This window comes from Gobio gobio (genome assembly GCF_949357685.1).
Source record: "Gobio gobio genome assembly, chromosome: 23".
NCBI lineage: Eukaryota > Metazoa > Chordata > Actinopteri > Cypriniformes > Gobionidae > Gobio > Gobio gobio.
This window is the reverse complement of record NC_137119.1, coordinates 40,409,342-40,429,892: the sequence shown is the minus strand read 5'-3', so window position 1 is coordinate 40,429,892 and position 20,551 is coordinate 40,409,342. Positions and strand designations below refer to the sequence as shown.

Genomic DNA, 20,551 nt, shown 5'->3' with positions numbered 1-20,551 from the left:
AGACAGAGAATGAGTGCACAGCAGGTGACAGGGACAGGAGATACTTGTGGGTCAATGAGTTTACGGTGTTCCTCTCACCTAACTCAAAGATCTGCAGCGGGAGGGTGAAGAATCCAGAGCGCAGCGAGCAGAGATGGTTCTGTCCGGGCGGTGAACACACCTCCTCGCATGGTGGGAGGAGCAACAGGAAGGACACGCCCTCCCCCAACTCGACCACCTCCTTTACATACACACGGAAATCCTGAGCCTGATGTATGAAGAGGAATATTAGTATTTCTATCAACATTTTTTTGCTGTATATGTTTTTTTTTTAGATAAAACAAGTGCTTGATTCTAGATTGTTCAGATCAGTTTTTTATAGTTTTTATCACTTTTATTCAGCAAGGATGCTTTCAATTGACTAAAAGTGACAGTGAAACACTATTTGTGGCCATTAGGTGCTTTATCCTGCTTACTGCTAATTATAGCTACTTATCAAATAAATAAATAAATAAATGGATGTGCATGCACAAATATTTTATTATTTGAGAACTAAGAGACTGGCGGATTGTGATTCTAAAAGAACATAAATTCATACAAAATTTTTTTTTAAATTCAGACGGATTCACTAATGAATCATTCAGGCCAATTCATGAACTAAGGCTATGTCCACACTAATCCGTTTTTGTTTGAAAACGCATCATTTTCTCTCCGTTTTGGCCTTCCGTCCACACTGAGACAGCGTTTTAAGTCAACGAAAACTTTTTGAAGCGGATACATTTGAAAACGCCATCTTCGCGTCGTAGTGTGGACTGTGAAGACGGAGCTATTTGAAAACGATGACGCATGTTTAGTCATGTGACGCATAAATGTACCAATAGATATGTATTTATACTGCTATTGTGCCAGAGTTATGTGCTATTCACTTTCACACAGTTGCTAAAATATGTTACTTTGCACACTTCATATCACAGTCCTGCAAAGATGACAGAAAATGTACTCACATTTGCTGTCATGAGGGAAAACATAAGAGCAGTTGCGTTTTAGACCAAACATAATAATGGCTGACCGAGTGCGACCTGGACGCATCAATGAATGGTGAGATATTTTGCTAAATAAAATGATCCTGCCAGAAGAATTGTGATAACTTTATGATCTCTGTATCCTCTCAGTGAGCTTTTACGCATGCGCAGTAAGTTGAATTTGGCGTTTACTGACGTTTCAGTGTGGGGGAGAAACTTTTGGAAAACATTAGTGTGGACAGAGAGCGTTTTGAAACGAAAAGTCCGGATTAATGTAGACGTAGCCTAAAACAAACAAACTAGACTAGATTTCCATGACTATACACAGTGTAAAGTAGTTAAGTAAGTGCGTTTTCGGTCTTTCCACTTAGAAATGTCCCATTTAAATCAATGTTACTTGTAATTATTTGTGAAATTTACTAGCAATTTCTATATGAAAAGTAAATCCAACACCAATTTTTTTTCAGTGTAGAAATGTCCATAGATTTTCCATTTATACACACACAATACATGCAAAACAGTGTTTTATCAGTTTTATGTATGTAAATGTGTGTATTTGATACTGATAATATAATCAGTGCACAAATAAAGGGCACTGATTTGCTTGTGCAATCAAACTAATCACATGTGCCAATGTGTGGGTGTGTGAAAGCAAAAACCTGGTGATTGGGAACGTTGATGTAGCCGAGCAAATCTTTAGCAGCGGTTCGCAAGTCCAGTAGGAGGCGGTGCGGGGCGCTCTGAGCGTCGGCACACACCTGCGCGCTGTCCTCCAGCGAACTCAGTGATTGAAGCCACTGCCATTCTTCCCTACGAAACAAACAAAAATAATTATTACACATACATATAGACAAACTCATGCATAACACAGCCATACACACGTCATACCTAGAGACGTGGTCGTTGTCTCGTACTTTGACATGGCACAGCACGTTTGGGTGTTTGTGTGAAACGAGCACCCTGATCTGGTCCACTGAGGTGTACAGCTTCAGGTAACCCAGATACAGGCCCGGAGGCAGACACTTCCTGCTGCGCCGGTGATAGGCCAGCTTCTCCTGCACACAAAAGGCTCATTTTAAAAAGGGAAACTTTTCAAGAACAAAATCCATCCCAAAATAAACATGACATGTTAATGACAACATATTTTTTAAGCTATTGGGGATCAAATAGCTTATAAATTATGTCCCCACAAGGTCAAAAATGACAGGTATTACTATCTTTGTGGGGACATTTGGCACCCTCTCCTCCCTCCAAACACACACACACACACTCTCACACAGACTCAGAGGTATGAAGAACTTCCTGCAATAGCCTGAAATTGACCCACGTTTATCATTTCTAAACTATTTGACTGAGAGACTGACTCTGGAGCCATGTGGTTGTTGAGCTGTGGAACCACTTTCACCACACACACACACACACACACACACACACACACACACACACACACACACACACACACACACAGCACAGCTTTACCACAGGGAAAATCTGAGCCACTCAGACAAAACATCATTTTCACACTGGGTCTGATGTTCCTGAGCCAGAGCCGTTTCAAACACACGATCAGCGGCGGGTGACGTGTTTACAACGTTCAGACTAAATCATCAAATGAACAATGCTACTGTTATACTCCCACAATTCACAGCACTCGAGTAATAAGAGAGATTTTAAAAAAAGAGGAATACAGTAGCTGGCGGCCCGCTGAATGTTTGGGCTAATTCTTTTTATACCACAGTTTGAAACCTGTTAAGTTAAAGCATTCGTTCACCCAAAAATCATGTCATTTTCTCTCCAGTGTTGTTCCAAAATCATAGTGCTTTCTGAAATTGAATATGGCGCATCAAAATGAGTCGCGCCGGGCTTGACGTCAATGTCGAGACACAAGAAAGCCAGTGGCGTTTGACATCAAAACTGGCATGATGCGTCTTGCCTTAGACTGAATTGATGTTTCTCATTATTCTAAAAATTAGTTTTGTACACTACATTTTTTTCCCTCATATTTCCATTCATCATGGGTCTAGAAGTATGTGACGCCACAACACGTTAGCGTTAGTGTTTCCGTGTGTAAAAGCACTCACGTGTAGCGTTGTGACGAGGGTTTCCAGTGCGCTGGGCTCGTCTGGTGAAGAAGAGGACGACCTGCGCTGCAGCTGGAATTTACTGACGGGAATCCAGCGCAAGCCTTCCAGCGACGCACATGCGCTCACGTCCTTCGTCAGCACCAAAACCACGTTACCGTGCTTGTCCTTCATGGGCTCAAAATACACCTGTCCCAGATCCACCGTGCCAAGGAGAGCCTGCACAACAAACAACCCAAAAAACGTCAGCACATACATGTTACGAGTGTAAATAAAACTTTTTATTTATTTTTAATTTCTCAACTATGCTAAATTTAGGGCTGTAACGATTTGCCCAAAAATAAAAACCTTGATTAATTGAACATTTTACGTCGATTACGAATAATGAACGATTATTTTGCTTCTTCTTTTTTTTGCTGATAAGGTTTTTACTGTAAATATTTTCTACTATTAAAGGTGGAATTTTTTTTTCTAATGAAAAAGTGCATTTCTTTGTGATTTTAAAATACTTGAAGGAAATACCAGTCACTTTCAGCAGTTATTGTCTATGGGGCAGATTTCTGCTTGTTGTACATCAGATACAGATAAATTAACACTGTAGGCCTACATTACATTTATTTGAATGCATTAATGAAAGGGTGATTGTGTGTGTGTGTGTGTGTGTGAATTCTCTATTCATTATGAAGCTGTGGTTTGTACTTACTTCAAAGGTATTAAAATATATGCCTATAACGGTTGAGTTTCTTAGTTACTTTAGTGACTTTACTTTAGTCACAGGACAGCGTTGACACTGCGTTTCTGCTGCTCTCTGCGCGCGATCTTCACGTGATGTGCGAGCTTCTGTCTGAGTGTTCGTTTGTCACAATATATCAGGCATTAGTTCAACATAATACACATATGATGGTCTAAAATCGCTCCAATGTTCAAACTGGCAGGCCTTAAAACACATACAAGTGACAAAGCTTTGTGAGGACGCAGGTGAACGTGATCTGCCTTCAGGGCACGCGCGCGTGTTGTCAGAGACGCGACACACCTCGGCTCTCTTGTTTTTGAACAGTGCACAATCGCTTTAAATGTTCAAGCCTTTAAACGCATTTATTTGACAAACTTTATGAGGACGAAAGTGAAAGCGATCTGGCTTCGGGGCTTGCGCGCGCCGTCTGTGTGTGTGTGTGTGTGTGTGTGTGTGTGTGTGTGGCAGCGCGTAGGCTATAAGAAGAACGGCAATTAACTTACCTGTATAAACTGTGTAAAACATGTTACTATAGTGATTCTGAGCATCTATAAGCACAGATAACTGCTCCTGCATCTGTGTGCCTGCAAACTGCACTTGATGTGACTGACGGGGCGGAGTCACGTGACTAAACCCGAAATAACCGACATGGGAAAAATACGTCGTTTAGAGGTTCTGAATTTCGGTTTTGATTATTTTTCAATTAATCGTACAGCCCTAGCTAAATTTGGTCATAATTTGGTTCAACTTGCATTTTTACATTCCTAGTGCACCGACATTTTGGCAACCAAAAATATTTGGCCAAAACAGCAATAAAAAAAAAGAACAATCCTATCCAATTATCGCAATAAGCTTTGTGCTTTTGATACATATCAGCTTTCAAATTCTGTCCATTTTATCACAAATGTAAACAATAAATTGCTCTTTAATGATCGCTGCAACCTCTTCAGGTCAAGCGGCACCACGGAGAGCATGTGAACTGATCATCTCTTCCTCTTTACTACTAGTTAAAGCATACACTAAACATGAATGATCATCTGAGGGTATGTTTAAAGAACTTGCTGAAATGTAACATGTCTCATGTTGTTTCCACAGCAGAAAGACGTCAATAAAACAGCTTTCAAACAATATGTCAGATAACGTTACATATACCTCAGGAAAGTTGATCAATGTTAATATAGTTAGCTAGAAAAGTAAGATCAATTTGATTAATAACCTCATTAATAAATATGTGTATTTTCAGTTTCAGCTATTGGCGAAATGAAAACTTTAGTTTCTGTGTTTCTGTATCATTTCAGTGCATCACTACTAGTGACTATAAACTTGAAACTGTTGTCCAGGTTAAGTGTAGTTTGTTCACCTGTAGTTGTGCAGCAGCCTGGATCATTTTGAGGCGCGTCTGGAGCGTGCAGGAGCTGGAGGCGTGTGCAGGACTGATGCTCTGCTGCATCCAGGTGAGCTCCTCCCAGAGATGTGACACCTGTCAACATGCATCACCATGGAGACAATGTTTAATACTCAAATGTCGATACAGTATATTGCTGTGCATATGTATAATATGAGTGTTTCAGGTCAAATTCATTTTAGAGAATCGGTTTTGGTGCAATGAACTGATTCAAATTAAATTGGATTTTAACGTTGACCTCCTTATCTTTAACAATGTAAAATAAGCGTAATATATTTGTCATATTTTATATTGCCATAAATCCTTTTGGGTTGCTTTTTTGATATATGTAAGATTTAAAACTTAAATTTGTAAACATATAAACTGTATATATATATATATATATATATATATATATATATATATATATATATATATATATATATATATATATATATATATATATATATACACACACTCACCTAAAGGATTTTTAGGAACACATACTAATACTGCGTTTGACCCCCTTTCGCCTTCAGAACTGACTTAATTCTATGTGGCATTGATTCAACAAGGTGCTGAAAGCATTCTTTAGAAATGTTGGCCCATATTGATAGGATAGCATCTTGCAGTTGATGGAGATTTGTGGGATGCACATCCAGGGCACGAAGCTCCCGTTCCACCACATCCCAAAGATGCTCTATTGGGTTGAGATCTGGTGACTGTGGGGGCCATTTTAGTTCAGTGAACTCATTGTCATGTTCAAGAAACCAATTTGAAATGATTGGAGCTTTGTGACGGTGCATTATCCTGCTGGAAGTAGCCATCAGAGGATGGGGACATGGTGGTCATAAAGGGATGGACATGGTCAGAAACAATGCTCAGGTAGGCCGTAGCATTTAAACGATGCCCAATTGGCACTAAGGGGCCTAAAGTGTGCCAAGAAAACATCCCCCACACCATTACACCACCACCAGCAGCCTGCACAGTGGTAACAAGGCATGATGGATCCATGTTCTCATTCTGTTTACGCCAAATTCTGACTCTACCATCTGAATGTCTCAACAGAAATCGAGACTCATCAGACCAGGCAACATTTTTCCAGTCTTCAACTGTCATATTTTGGTGAGCTCGTGCAAATTGTAGCCTCTTTTTCCTCTTTGTAGTGGAGATGAGTGGTACCCGGTGGGGTCTTCTGCTGTTGTAGCCCATCCGCCTCAAGGTTGTGCGTGTTGTGGCTTCACAAATGCTTTGCTGCATACCTCGGTTGCAACGAGTGGTTATTTAAGTCAAAGTTGCTCTTCTATCAGCTTGAATCAGTCGGTCCATTCTCCTCTGACCTCTAGCATCAACAAGGCATTTTCGCCCACAGGACTGCCGCATACTGGATGTTTTTCCCTTTTCACACCATTCTTTGTAAACCCTAGAAATGGTTGTGCGTGAAAATCCCAGTAACTGAGCAGATTGTGAAATACTCAGACCGGCCCGTCTGGCACCAACAACCATGTCATGCTCAAAATTGCTTAAATCACCTTTCTTTCCCATTCTGACATTCAGTTTGGAGTTCAGGAGATTGTCTTGACCAGGACCACACCCCTAAATGCATTGAAGCAACTGCCATGTGATTGGTTGATTAGATAATTTCATTAATGAGAAATTGAACAGGCGTTCCTAATAATCCTTTAGGTGAGTTTATATATACACACACACACACACACACACACACACACACACACACACACACACACACACACACACACACACACACACACACACACACACACACACACACACACACACACACACACACACACACACACACACACACACACACACACACACACACACACACACACACACACACACACACACACACACACACACACACACACACACACACAGCTACTTGAAAGTTTGTGAACCCCTTGCAAAAATCTGTGAAGATATAAATAATAATAACAACATAAATACAAAATTTTATACGATATTTTACATAAAAGATGTTTACACATAGTCCACAAGACAAGAAAATTGCTGAATTTATAAAAATGACTCTGTTCTAAAGTTTATGAACCCTAGATTATTAATACTGTGTCGTTCCCTGGATGATCCACGGCTGTTTTTGTGTTTTGTGATGGTTAACGCTTGTTTGTCCGGAGCAGATAAACTGACAAACGTTCTTCATAAAAATCCTCCAGCTCCGGCAAATTCTTCAGTTTCCCAGCATCTTCCGCATATTTGAACCCTTTCCAGCAGGGACTGTATGATTTTGAGATCCATCTTTTCACACTGAGGACGATTGAGGGACTCAAACACAACTATTAAAAAAGGTTCAAACATTCACTGATGCTCCAGAAGGAAACACGATGCATTAAGAGCCGGGGGGTGGAAACTTTTGAACAGGATGAAGATGTCCACATTTTTTTCATTTAGTACTGCCCTTTGGAAGCATAAGAAGATACTTACATGTTTCCCGGAAAAAAAATTAAGTACAATTTACCTTGATCTTCAAATTCAAAAATTTAAATCCCGGCTCATAATGCATCGTGTTTCCTTCTGGAGCATCAGTAAATGTTTCAAACTTTTTTAATAGTTGTGTTTGAGTCTCTCAATTGTCTTCAGTGTAAAAAGATGGATCTCAAAATCATGCAGTCACTGCTGGAAAGAGTTCAAATATGCAAAAGATGCTGTAAAACTGAAGAATTAAAGTTTGAGTCTCTCAATTCATGGATTATCCAGGGAACGACACACAGTATTAAAGGATTAGTTCACTTTTAAATAAACTAATAAGGTTTTGGATTAAAACATTCCAGGATTTTTCTCCATATAATGGACTTCAGTGGGCTTCAAACGGTTCAAGGTCCAAATGACAGTTTCAGTGCAGCTTCAAAGGGCTTTAAACGATACCAGACGATGAATAAGGGTCTTACCTAGCGAAATGATCAGTTTCTGCGAGAAACCGAGCAGTATTTATGCTATTATTTTACCTCTTATCAGACGAACGTGATCATCTCTGAGCTCAGCCATAACTTCCGCTAAGTGAGGTCAAAATACGAGCGTGTTCATAGGTCATAGGCTCATTCTATTGATCCGTGCAAACGCTAATGAGGTATCTATGTATACATCTATGACCACGCTCATATTTTGACCTCACTTAGCGGAAGTTATGGCTGAGCTCAGAGATGATCACGTTCGTGAAGGGTTCAATAAGACCCTTATTCCTCGTCTGGTATCGTTTAAAGCCCTTTGAAGCTGCACTGAAACTGTCATTTGGACCTTGAACCGTTTGGAGCCCATTGAAGTTCATTATATGGAGAAAAATCCTGGACTGTTTTCATCAAAAACCTTAATTTCTTTTCGACTGCAGAAAGAAAGACATGGACATCTTGGTTGACATGGGGATGAGTAAATTATCAGCAAAAGTTTATTTAAAAGTTAACTAATCCTTTAAAGGTACACAAACTTTTGAACAGGGTAATTCTTTATAAATTTAGACATTCTTTGTCTTTTGGACTATATGTAAACATATTTTATGTAAAATATCTGATTTAGAACAGTACTAAATAAAACATTTTGTATGATCTCTCTTATTTTCTTAAAATTATTCACAGATTCTGTAAGGGGTTCACAAACTTTCAAGCAGCACTGTATACATACATGAAAAAACATGAACAAAAACTAATCTAAGCTACAGGCAAGTCACCTCACCAAACCAGTACCATTACAAATGCTTTGATTATTTCAAGAAAGTTCAACAGAATAATCTGGCTGTGTCCGATACACTCCGTTACCTTTGTGAACCAAAGTAAATCCTGCGCGTGACAGCTGTACGAGTCGTCCACCTCAACGACAGGCAGCTGATCCTCTGAAGTCACCAGAACGTTTTCATCTTTATAAAATATACAGGCCAGATAAAGACCTCTACAGGGAGGAAGAGAGAGGCGTCATAGATAATGCAAGACATGCTGTGTTGAGATCGTTTAATAATGCAACAGCCATTTTCTGATGCTGTTTTCTCTCACCTTTTCAGATTTTTGACAAATTTGCTGGTGGGCTGGAAGAGATGCCTCAGACTTTTAGACACAGAGTGTTTCCTGGTGTTCGGCAGGGGTTTGCATTGTTCTAAACACACAGGGAGATCAGACATGAAATACAACACAGATATGCATGTAGAAGAGATCCAATCAGCTCCTCTCCAGTACAGAAACATGCAGTTTTAGCTTCCAGCTGAAATAATAAATCACTTACAGTTATTGCTTTTCAACTTTAACTTAAAGATTCAGAAGGTTGCAGATTAGACTCCCTAAATTAATATGAAGTGTATATAAAACACAGAGGGGAAAACATCTTTTGAAATAGAAATAAATACATATTTATATAAAGCCAAAAATAAGTTACAAGTATTCATAATAATTTAGATTATATTGCCAAACATTCATACCCCCCACAAAAAAAAGACAAACTGAAAAATCTTTAGTACCATACAATTAGCATTTTTTTGCAATTTGATATTAATTTTAAAACAATTAAGCACTTGTAGAGTACAATTTTGTTGCACAGATTGCAATTAATGCAGATTTTTAACAGAAAACAATGTGTGTGCATGATGATATTCGTGATTTGCATTATAATAATGAGAATTACATTATTTTTGCATTACAGTAAATATAAAATGTGTGTAAATGTCATGAAAATGTCACAATGCATTGTCACAATTTTTTTCCTTTTGATTTTGTGGGGAAAATATGGCTCATGTTTTACGTACCATTGTGGTCCTACAAAAAATGGCATCACGTCCAAAGTACCATGATAATACTATAGCACTTTTCTGTATATTTTTTGTTAGTGTAGCATCCAAAAGGAGTTTGTGGAGATAAATCTTCCAGTCTTTTTTAACTGACCCCAATTCAAGTGATTTAAAATCGGTGCACATCTTTATGCTGTGTGTGTGAATGTAAAGTATCTGCTTTGCTCAGACCAACAGAATAGCCACATATCACAGATGGGGAGGACCGTGTCTCTAAAGGCCCTTTTATTGTTTAATTAGAGTTTAATGATCAGACAGGAGCAAGCAGGCAGTGATTTCCTTATAGAGCATGTGATCACACGCGTGAGTGTGTTTTACTCCTACAGCCGAGTCAAATTTATCCCCCTTAACTCACGGTAAAATAAACCCTCAGCCCTGATGCACTAAAAACAACAAACAAGACCCCCGGAGTCGCACCCGGGAGACATGAGCACGCGAGCTCAGCCCCTCTGAAATATTAACTCAGCATTTGTTTTCAAGCGCTTAAATGTTTGTGGTCGCGGTCACTGTGGCTCGGTGTGAATGAGGAGGTTTTTCATTCAGGTCCAGAGTGAGTAAGTGAGTATTTACCGTGGCATGCGCAGTGACGGTGTGCCCCTTTAATTTGCCCCAGGAGCAGCTCTAACGCCTCTTTCAGACCCTGCTGGCGGGGGGGAAGCCCGTCCACCTCCCTCCAACCTGCAGAAACACAGAGAGGCATGAAAAACTGTGTGTGAGTGTGTGAAAACAACAGATGCATATGATTCAGTGAGATCGGCATGTTTAAAAAAAACAAGTCTCTGAACTTTTCAGAGGTTGAGGTTATACCAAACAAAAACTATGAGATTATGTAATGCGTGCGTGCTAATCTCACAGTAAATAATTCAGCGTTCGCCTTATATCCCTGCATCGAGCACGCACACACACACACACACACACACATACGGCACGGTAAACAGGATGATGTTCTGATGGTGTGTTGGTTGCAGGCCGGTTCCCGGGGAAGCAGGGAAAACATGGACGCTCTATTCCCGGAATGTCTAACACAGACCCTCTCTTCAGCCCGGCTAACCTCGCTGAGAGCGTGTGTGTGCGTGTGTGTTATGAAAGAGATAGAGCGAGGGGGATAAAGGACGCAAACAAGATGTAAATAAGAGAAATTGAGTGAAAATCATCTCTGAGTGCGCCCAAAAAGCGGCGTGTGTATGTGAGCGTGAATTGTAAAGGGAGACAACAAGTGTGTGTGTGTGTGTGTGTGTGTGTGTATGTGTGTGTTTGAGTTGGTGTATAAGAGCCGTTCTGTCTGCGACTTTACAGCCTCTCACAGACATGCAAATATTTCCAGAGGGAGTCGAAATGGAAAACACAAACACACACATTTAAATTAGCATGCTCAAAACACACACACACACTCAATGTAAAAAAGCCCTAAAATCTGTGAGAGAAAAGGACGGCTTGTCCTCACAATCATAAAAATGAGGACACAAATGAAGCCAGACGTAAACACACACACACACACACACACACACACACACACACACACACACACACACACACACACACACACACACACACACACACACACACACACACACACACAAACATAGATACAAAATCACACACATATACACACACACACACACACACGACAAGTCATGCAACTTCTTAGGAAGAAAAACGTGACTAACATCTGTTTGTTGTTGTTGAATGTGTATGTGTTAAGGGTGTGACGAGATATTGTGCCACAAGATTGCGCGAGATTATTGAGCTCCATCATGACGGAGTGTGAGGGTGAAGTTTACATTACGCCTCCACTGTCGTTTTGCTTTTTATAGAAATAAAACCAATTTAATTCAGGTGGATAATGGTCGAAGAAGACAGACAGGACTGTGCCGTGGTGACAGAAGCGTCAGATAAATGTCTTATCTTGTAAAATATGCTTTCAACACCACCGCTCCCTATTCACAGAGTACGCACGATCGCGAAATTGAAAGTGAAAGTAAACGAGAGCACTCATTCAAACGTGATTTCAATATGTTACCACTGTTTGAGGGCGGCTCCCTGCGCATTCGAATATCTCCCAATATGAAAACTATCTTAGGCTTGGCTGTGTAGTTGTAACCATCTCTTAGCTCAGTTTCATGCTTGAAGAAAAATGTTGTCTCTATTTGCACTTTGAAAACAATCTTGTCTTTTCTCGTTCTCGTGAACCCAATCTCGTGTCTGTCTCGTCACACCCTTAGTGTGTGTGTGTTTGTATACTCACTTGAGGGTGTAGCACAAGCAGGTTCAGATATCTGAGGTGAACTCCATCCCTTCATGTTATATGCTGATACCTGGACATAACAGCATGTGCCCTGTAAAAAGAGATAGATCTATGTTGTATTTAAAGGGGTCATGCATTAAGAAATCTAATTGTCCTTAATCTTTTGACAGGTAAAAGGTCAATGTACTAGAAAACATCCTGTAAGTTTCTGAACTTTAAACATCCTTGTTAGTCCAAAAACAGCTTTTATTGAAATCAAGCTCAGGAGACGACCCGTGTCAGATTTTGTTACATTATGAAGTAATGGTACAACAAAAGAGCGCCTCTGCAGAATCAGACAACGCCAGCTTCTTCATCATCACATCTTTGGCCCCACCCACTGGTGTGTTAGTGAGATGACGAGGAGAGAAGAGCGATACAGGATCACTGGACTAAATCATTTCCTTCCAAAGGATCCTAATGCTAGAAAGTGGCTATTTATTTTCAACTATCTGAATGTCTCAGTTGAGCATTTTTTATTTGTTTGGTACATTTTCGCTGTGGATTCTTTGGTAAATCAGTTGCAATTTCTCTCTCACCAAAACTCTAAACGCTGTTTACACTGCACAATGAATCTCTTATTTACATCGTGTTTGTACTGTTAGTTAGTCATGATGAAAGCATTTGTGAGTGTGCAGAAATCAAATCACAATAACAAGATCGCTGGATTCATCTATAACAAAAACTAAGCTAAATATATATTAAAAATACAAAAATACAAAAATATGACAAAGCACATAGCAAAATTACCAAAATTTTAACTATAAAAACCATATCCATAAAACTTAAATAGCACTGTTTTTCTTCACAATGTTCTCCACCTGAAACAACTTTGCTTTCCTCCTGACACAACCAAAGGAAATGAACATTAACCAATTATATATAACCAATATATATGAAATGTTTTGAAGAACATTCATGCAGCTCTTTTTCATTTTTAGAGCATAAAGTCCTCCAAAATAGACAATAAAGCACCACAATTGGCAACTCAAAATGCCTCAAACCAACCAATCATGAATAAAGTTTGAATATGCAGATGAGCAAATGAGATTTGAGAGCTATGGCCTGCTCCATCATAACTGGTTTATGCACTAAACTAAAAAATTTTTTAATTATCATATCTTGGCATTAATTTAGTAATATCAAAATAGTAATACAATTTTACGTTTCAGTAGTTCACAACCGTTGAAGGGCCCCGTGACTTTTTCAGGGATGGGAAAGGATGGAGGATAATGATTCTTAAAAAAATTTTGTACTCATAATTTATATCCTCACAAACAGTTTAGTGCTTGACATAACTAGAAAATGTAAATTCATTACAAGGAGTTTTATTCATTCACATGCCTTTTCCAGGTCTATAAATCACACTTTTAAAATTAAGCTTCCTAATACAAACAGGTTTTCCCAAAGCTGTTGTTGAGGGGTAAATAAAAAAAATATCTTCATGTTGTAGCTTATTTCAAAGTTTTATCTTACTATGTAAACCCTAATTGTTCAAAATAATTAATTAATTTGAGTAGGGTAAACAAATTAAACAAAGTAGCTCAATCAAATTAACTTTTATGAGTATTTAGAACTTTCTTTTTCTTTTGAGTTCACAAAACGGAGACATTTTATGTAATCTGAATTGTTTCATTGTTTTGAAGTTTATGAACTCGTTTTATTTAATTTACACAAACTTAAATTTGACAGAAACTGGGCTGGGATTTATATTTCCCAGCATGCTTTAAAAGGGAGAATAAATGCTAAAATTTGTGCAAGATTAATGTTAAGCATTTACTGAATTAGCTACATAGCCAAGTTTCCACTACTAAAATATTTAAGTTGAGATTACATGATTATTTTAAGTTAAATGTATGAATTAGCTTACTCAAATATTTCAAGTAAGAGAAATTTAAATGTACGAGTACAAAATAAATAAAAAATCTGCTAGTTCTGCCTACTTCAAAATTTTCGTTTTAGTAACTGATTACCAACATTTTTTTTAGTTTTGACAACTTATTCAGGTTTACAGTGTATTCTAAATAATTTTAAGTCATCTTGACTTGAGTTTGCCCCCTGGTTTAGAACCACTGCTTTATAAAACTCAAAGTGCGTTTCACAATGGAGCAGGTCGCAAATAACTTCAACTTCAGATCAGCTTCCCACACAAAGCTATCAAATGGCTTCAGAAAAAAAAAAAAAAGTTCACGAATTTTATGTTATAAAACTTTATGGTGCTTTTGAATTCTTTTTGAAGCTTGCCAGCTGTGGTAGTATTGTATGTAGTATGTTTTACTTCATATACTAACCGCTGTAAGTCCAGTGATGTCATACTGGAGTTGAGTCACGTCTTCAATGACCGTCTCACCCAGCGTTGGAGTAAATGAAGGAACGCTGCTCCAGCTCACTGAGACACACACACAAGTAAGCAGTCATTTAGAAGATGCACAGAAGGAGTTGCACTGACTAGTCTACTAGTCCTACCACCATGCCACATGGTCTGTGCTTACTAGTCATCGGATCATGTGACTTCAACAGTGCCTGTTCTATATAGCGAAACCAACTGTGACCTGGTGTATTTGTATATCGTTTGTTTTGTATGGCTACATATTTTTGTATACTGAAGTGCATTTCTAAGATGGCCTGAGTTTGTTTGAACCTATTAGGGACTATTAGGCAGAGGTGGGTAGAGTAGCCAAAATCTGTACTCAAGTAAAAGTACAAGTACTTACTGAAATATTTACTCAAGTAAAAGTAAAAGTAACAATCGTAATATTTACTTGAGTAAGAGTAAAAAAGTATTCGATGAGAAAACTACTCAAGTAGTTAGTTACTAGTTACTTTCGATCTGATTGATAAGAAGCGAAAACCCTGAATTTCAGGCTACTTGGAGAGCTTTCACACACCTCTTTGTAAAACTTTACAATAAGGTTGTATTAGTTAACATTAGTTAATGTATTAGTTAACATGAACTAACCATGAACAACACCTCTGTTCAGCATTAGTTAATCTTTGTCAACGTTAGTTCATAAAAATCCAGCTGTTCATGGTTTATTCATGTTAGTTCACAGTGCATTGACTAATGTTAACAATATTTTAATAATGCATTAGTAAATGTTTAAATTAACATAAAGATAAATAAGTGCTTTATAAGTGCAGTTCATTATTAGTTCATGTTAACTAATGTAAGCTAATGAACCTTATATATATATATAATATATATATGTGTGTGTGTGTGTGTGTGTGTGTGTGTGTGTGTGTGTGTGTGTGTGTGTGTGTGTGTGTGTGTGTGTGTGTGTGTGTGTGTGTGTGTGTGTGTGTGTGTGTGTGTGTGTGATTAATGGTTAAACAGTGTAAATTAATGGTGTGCTGGGCTAACTAGAGCTCTTCTTAAAACATACTTTGTTCTTATATTTGTATAAGTATATAGGCTATTCTTTAGGTAGGAATAAAATACAATACCGTTTTTATTTGTATGTATTTTCTACACTTCAGACAGGTGTCTGTCCGGATTTGTGTATAAATGCAAGACGTCACATTAGGCTATTCAATTTGTTTCGTTTTGTGAAGAAAAGGATATGTAAATGTGAAGATGTGAACGTTTGTTCGTGGACGTGTATTGTTTGGAGGATTCAAACGATTTATTGCTTGCACAAGAGCGCATATGAGGAAAACACTCGGACAGTGTGTGAAATAGTATTATAATAAGGGGAAATTTCCCATAGTTACCAAATGACCGTTAATAGTGTTCAAATATAGGCATCATTGTGACACTTACCGCTACATGTTCTTTTCAGGGTGGAATTCTTGTATGCTGAGAGATGTCAGTTCGTTTTGGTGCACACAACATGCATCGCATTATGAAACTATTCTTTTTGACATCTTGGAGTGAAAATATAGACTGAACTTGAGGCCACGGGCAATCTGCCTCCCGTAGCTCACACACATCTTCCTCTGCTTCGGCCATCATCTTCCGACTAAACGCGCGCTAATTATAAGCGGGTGATGCGTAGCAACCTCTCGCGAAGCAGCCTCTCCAACGTTTCGCGAGACTTGCGAAAGTCATATTCACTTATTTTAATATATATAACATAATTATTACCATTTGAAAGTAACGGAGGAACGCCACCGAATGTAACTAAGTAAAAGTACAGTTTTTTCACAAGAAATTTACTTGAGTAAGAGTAAAAGTACCCATCTTTAAATCTACTCTAAAAGTACAAGTTACCCAAAAAATGTACTCAAGTAAATGTAACGAAGTAAATGTAATTCGTTACTACCCACCTCTGCTATTAGGCTATTAGGGCCCTATTTCAACGATCTGATCACATGGTCTGAAGCTCATGGCGCAGGTGCACTTAGGTTGTGTCCGAATCCACTTTTGCTACGGAGCAAAAAATGGTCCAAAAGGTGTACCTAGTCTCTTAATGAGTCATGAGGGTGTTTTGGGCATAACATGCAATAAACCAATCATAGTCTCATCTCCCATTCCCTTTAAAAGCCAGCTGCACTTGCACCATGGCGGATTCGCTATTTACATGCGAGCGGAATATAGACACCCTCAACCTGACAAGTCAGTTTAAATACATGTGTGTATTGCCATGACTGGTTAAATAAGTAGCCAATTTCATTCGTCAATACTGCAAATAGGTAATTCTGATACATGCAATGACAATCCATTATGACATGTAGGCGATTTTATCTGTATGTACACAATAATAATCATTTACATTGTAATCATTTTATTTTTAATATTTAAAAAATGTTGTGTGCTGCTGCGCATCCCTGTGTGTGTAATAAGCAGTGTACGCGCGTTGTGCACCCATATAGGCGCATATTACTAACACACCCTTTAAAAACACAAAAAATACTGCACTATTGACTTTAGAGCAGGTTTTTGTTGGTCAATGGTGCAATTGTTTTCAGTTCCTCAAAATAGCAACGCGCCAACAATGCTCCTGAACACACCTGGTTTTCAGACCAGCACGCCCATGAGCACATAGATGGGGCGAGTGCATTTGCTATTTAAACAACTTGGTGCTGGACGTGAAAATAATAACTGCGTCAGGCTGAAACTAGCAAAAAACACTTGCATCGCATTGCACCGGGTGTATGATAGGCCCCTTAAACAAATCGAATGTCTGACAGAAACTACAATTGAGTGTGATAGGCCTGTTATTTTGACACACAGCACCGAGATTATTATCGTTAACTAACTAATGCTAAAAAAAAAAAATATGAAATACATTTCTGTTAATTTGAATTAAACTGAAATAAAAAAACGAATAAAAATGACAAAAGCACAACAAAATTACAAAAAAATCTATTATTTTGCTCCTCTTTTGTATGTGTCTGCTAAATGCATAAATGCACATGTAAAAATTAAACAAATTAAAATGAAAATATAACATTAAAAACCAATTGTAACGTGTGTAGTCAGTTTTGGTTTAATTTGAACTGTTTCCTGTGCTCGTTCCTAGTCATCGTTAGTTTCCTTGGTTGTTAATTAATTTACGCACCGGTTCTGTTTTCCGCTGATTACTCTCTGTCTGTATTTAAACCCTCAGTTCATTCAGTTCACTGTTCCATGTCGTCTATGTTGATTTGGTTGTTTAGCTACAATTATTATTATTCCTGTGTTTTAGATATTCCTTCGTCGTGTGCCCACTACAGTCAAGCATGACAGAAATTCTAAATATTTATAAAAACTAGTAGAATATAAATTAACACTGAAAAACCCTGGATAGCACTAGAAGTGTGAATCTGGCGATATAATTTGTGAGATTTTTCATTTCTCACCCGCATCTCACTCGGCTGTGTGGAACATATTCTCAAGCTGGCCGTCAAACCGCTGATGCTCACCAGCTATTTGATGAGTCAGTCGTGTGTGTTCATGTGTTTTGGTGTTATAATCTAAATCTTCCCTTTAACAGGATGAGTATGGGGTCACTCACCGCGGTATTTAGTAATAACAGCGGAGTTGTGGCAAAGAGGCTCTTGGAAGTAAACTCTGAGACTGGTGCTGCTGCTGACGGACAGATGAACGTCACTGGGAGGCTCAGGAGGACCTGAAAACAACACAAAGTCACTGAGTGTCATGACCAGCAGCTATAACCACAGGTGTGAGTGTATGTTACTCACTGGCGTGTGTGTATCCCGTCTGCATGCGCTTGTAGAGGCGGAGCTTCCATTCCCATGTTTTCAGCTGTCTCTCTCTGTTTGACTCCTCCCTCTCTACAGGCTCCTCCCCTGTGACCTGGGCAACCAGCTCTGCTATGCGATGCTCCGCCTCTTGCACCAGGGAGGCCAGGTGAGCCGCTCTGCCTTCAAGACTTAGAACTAGAGAATACATTAAAGAGATTTCATAAAAAATTACATTGCTGTAATGCAAAAAAAAAAAAAAAAAACACTATATTGCCAAAAGTATTGGGACGCCCCTCCAAATGACTGAATTCAGGTGTTCAATCACTTCACGGCCACAGGTGTATAAATCAAGCACTAGTGCAGACGCTTCTACACACATTAGTGAGAGAATGGGCCGCTCTCAGGAGCTCAGAGAACTCAAGCGTGGTACCGTGATCGGTTTCCACCTGTGCAATAAGTCCATTCGGGAAATTTTACTCACTACTAAATATTCCACACTCAACTGTTAGTGGTGTTATAACAAAGTGGAAGCAATTGGGAACAAAAGCCATGAAGTGTTAGGCCATGTAAAATCACAGAGCGGGGTCAGCACATGCTGAGGGTCACAGTGCGCAGAAGTCGCCAACTTTCTGCAGAGTCAATCGCTACAGACCTCCAAACTTCTGTGGCCTTCAGATGAGCTCAAGAACAGTGTGTAGAGCTTCATGGAATGGGTTTCCATGGCCGAGCAGCTCATCCAAGCCTTACATCACCAAGTGCAATGCAAAGCGTGGGATGCAGTGGGGTAAAGCACGCCACCACTGGACTCTAGAGCAGTGGAGACGTGTTCTCTGGAGTGACCAATCACGCTTCTCTGTCTGGCAATCCCATGGATGAGTCTGGGTTTGGAGAACGGGACTTGCCTGACTGCATTGAGCCAAGTGCAAAGTTTGGTGGAGGGGGGATTGTGGTGTGGGGTTGTTTTTCAGGGGTTGGGCTTGGCCCCTTAGTTCCAGTGAAAGGAACTCTTAATGCTTCAGCAAACCAAGACATTTTGGACAATTTCATGCTCCCAACTTTGTGGGAACAGTTTGGGGACGGCCCCTTCCTGTCCCAACATGACTGCACCAGTGCACAAAGCGTCGGCCCATAAAGACATGGATGAGAGAGTTTGGTGTGGAGGAACTGGACTGGCCTGCACAGAGTCTTGACCTCGACCTGATAGAACACCTTTGGGATTAATTAGAGCGGAGACTCTCGTCCAACATCAGTGCCTGATCTCACAAATGTGCTTCTAGAAGAATGGTCAAAAATTCCCATAAACACACTCCTAAACCTTGAGGAAAGCCTTCCCAGAAGAGTTGAAGCTGTTAGAGCTGCAATGGGTGGGCCAACTCCACATTAAACCCTACGGATTAACAATGGGATGTCATTCAAGTTCATGTGCATGCAAAGGCCGGTGTCCCAAAACTTTTGCAATATAGTGTATAACAATAATAAGCATAAATTCAGTATATGTTTTGATCTTTGGTGTTGCATACCATATCACATTGCTGTTGCCGCTGTTTGATTGAAGCAGTAAGCCACTACTGCTTTATTGTAATGTATAGCATGTGGCAAACATCTGTAGATGTATGGTTTATGATTCATAAAGTGGGGCTCGTGCTGCATGCGTTTGATCGCAGTAAGTGTGTACTCACAGTGGGGACTCTCTTTGGCCCCGGCTCTCAGCAGAAGTTTGGCCATTGGGACGTTGTTGGTCATGATGGCGATATCGAGTGGCAGCAGTCCTTCACTGTTGGGTGTGTTTAAGTCCAGCTCCTCCAGACTGAAGGTGCTGAACAGAGACTCCACGACATCCAGCTCCTGATGCTCCACGGCTTCAAACAGAGCCTCGTTACCCTGGAACTAGACATGCATGCATAGATTTAGTATCTCACACACATAGAAAATGCAGGAAACACATCCAAGCATGCTGTTAAACTGCAAACACACATTTTTGCCAAGGGTTTTGAGTTGCATTATGGTTCTTTGAGGGTTAAAAAAGGTATTGGTGTTTTATTATAGGTTCTTCAGTATTGGTTTCTAGGCTCTATGTTTGTTGTATCTTCTCAAATGGCGAAATCAAATGCAGTTGGTTGCTTTATATGTCAGTC

General features: G+C 39.3%; 1 protein-coding gene across 1 annotated transcript in view; it reads right to left on the bottom strand.

Moving 5' to 3' along the window:
• The window catches only part of ankfn1b (ankyrin repeat and fibronectin type III domain containing 1b), a gene marked incomplete at its 3' end in the record, with an annotated part of 147,862 nt that overhangs the window by 9,363 nt on the left and 117,948 nt on the right, over window positions 1-20,551 (bottom strand). The window contains exons 8-20 of the mRNA XM_079806844.1: window positions 20,096-20,303; window positions 18,414-18,611; window positions 18,227-18,340; window positions 14,582-14,679; window positions 12,252-12,321; window positions 10,577-10,684; window positions 9,222-9,321; window positions 8,991-9,120; window positions 5,176-5,295; window positions 3,083-3,301; window positions 1,890-2,056; window positions 1,661-1,811; window positions 79-247 (exon numbers count right to left, since the gene is read on the bottom strand). Of these exons, the coding sequence (XP_079662970.1) occupies window positions 79-247; window positions 1,661-1,811; window positions 1,890-2,056; window positions 3,083-3,301; window positions 5,176-5,295; window positions 8,991-9,120; window positions 9,222-9,321; window positions 10,577-10,684; window positions 12,252-12,321; window positions 14,582-14,679; window positions 18,227-18,340; window positions 18,414-18,611; window positions 20,096-20,303 (1,852 nt within the window). The remainder of the gene's footprint in view (window positions 1-78; window positions 248-1,660; window positions 1,812-1,889; window positions 2,057-3,082; window positions 3,302-5,175; window positions 5,296-8,990; window positions 9,121-9,221; window positions 9,322-10,576; window positions 10,685-12,251; window positions 12,322-14,581; window positions 14,680-18,226; window positions 18,341-18,413; window positions 18,612-20,095; window positions 20,304-20,551) is intronic.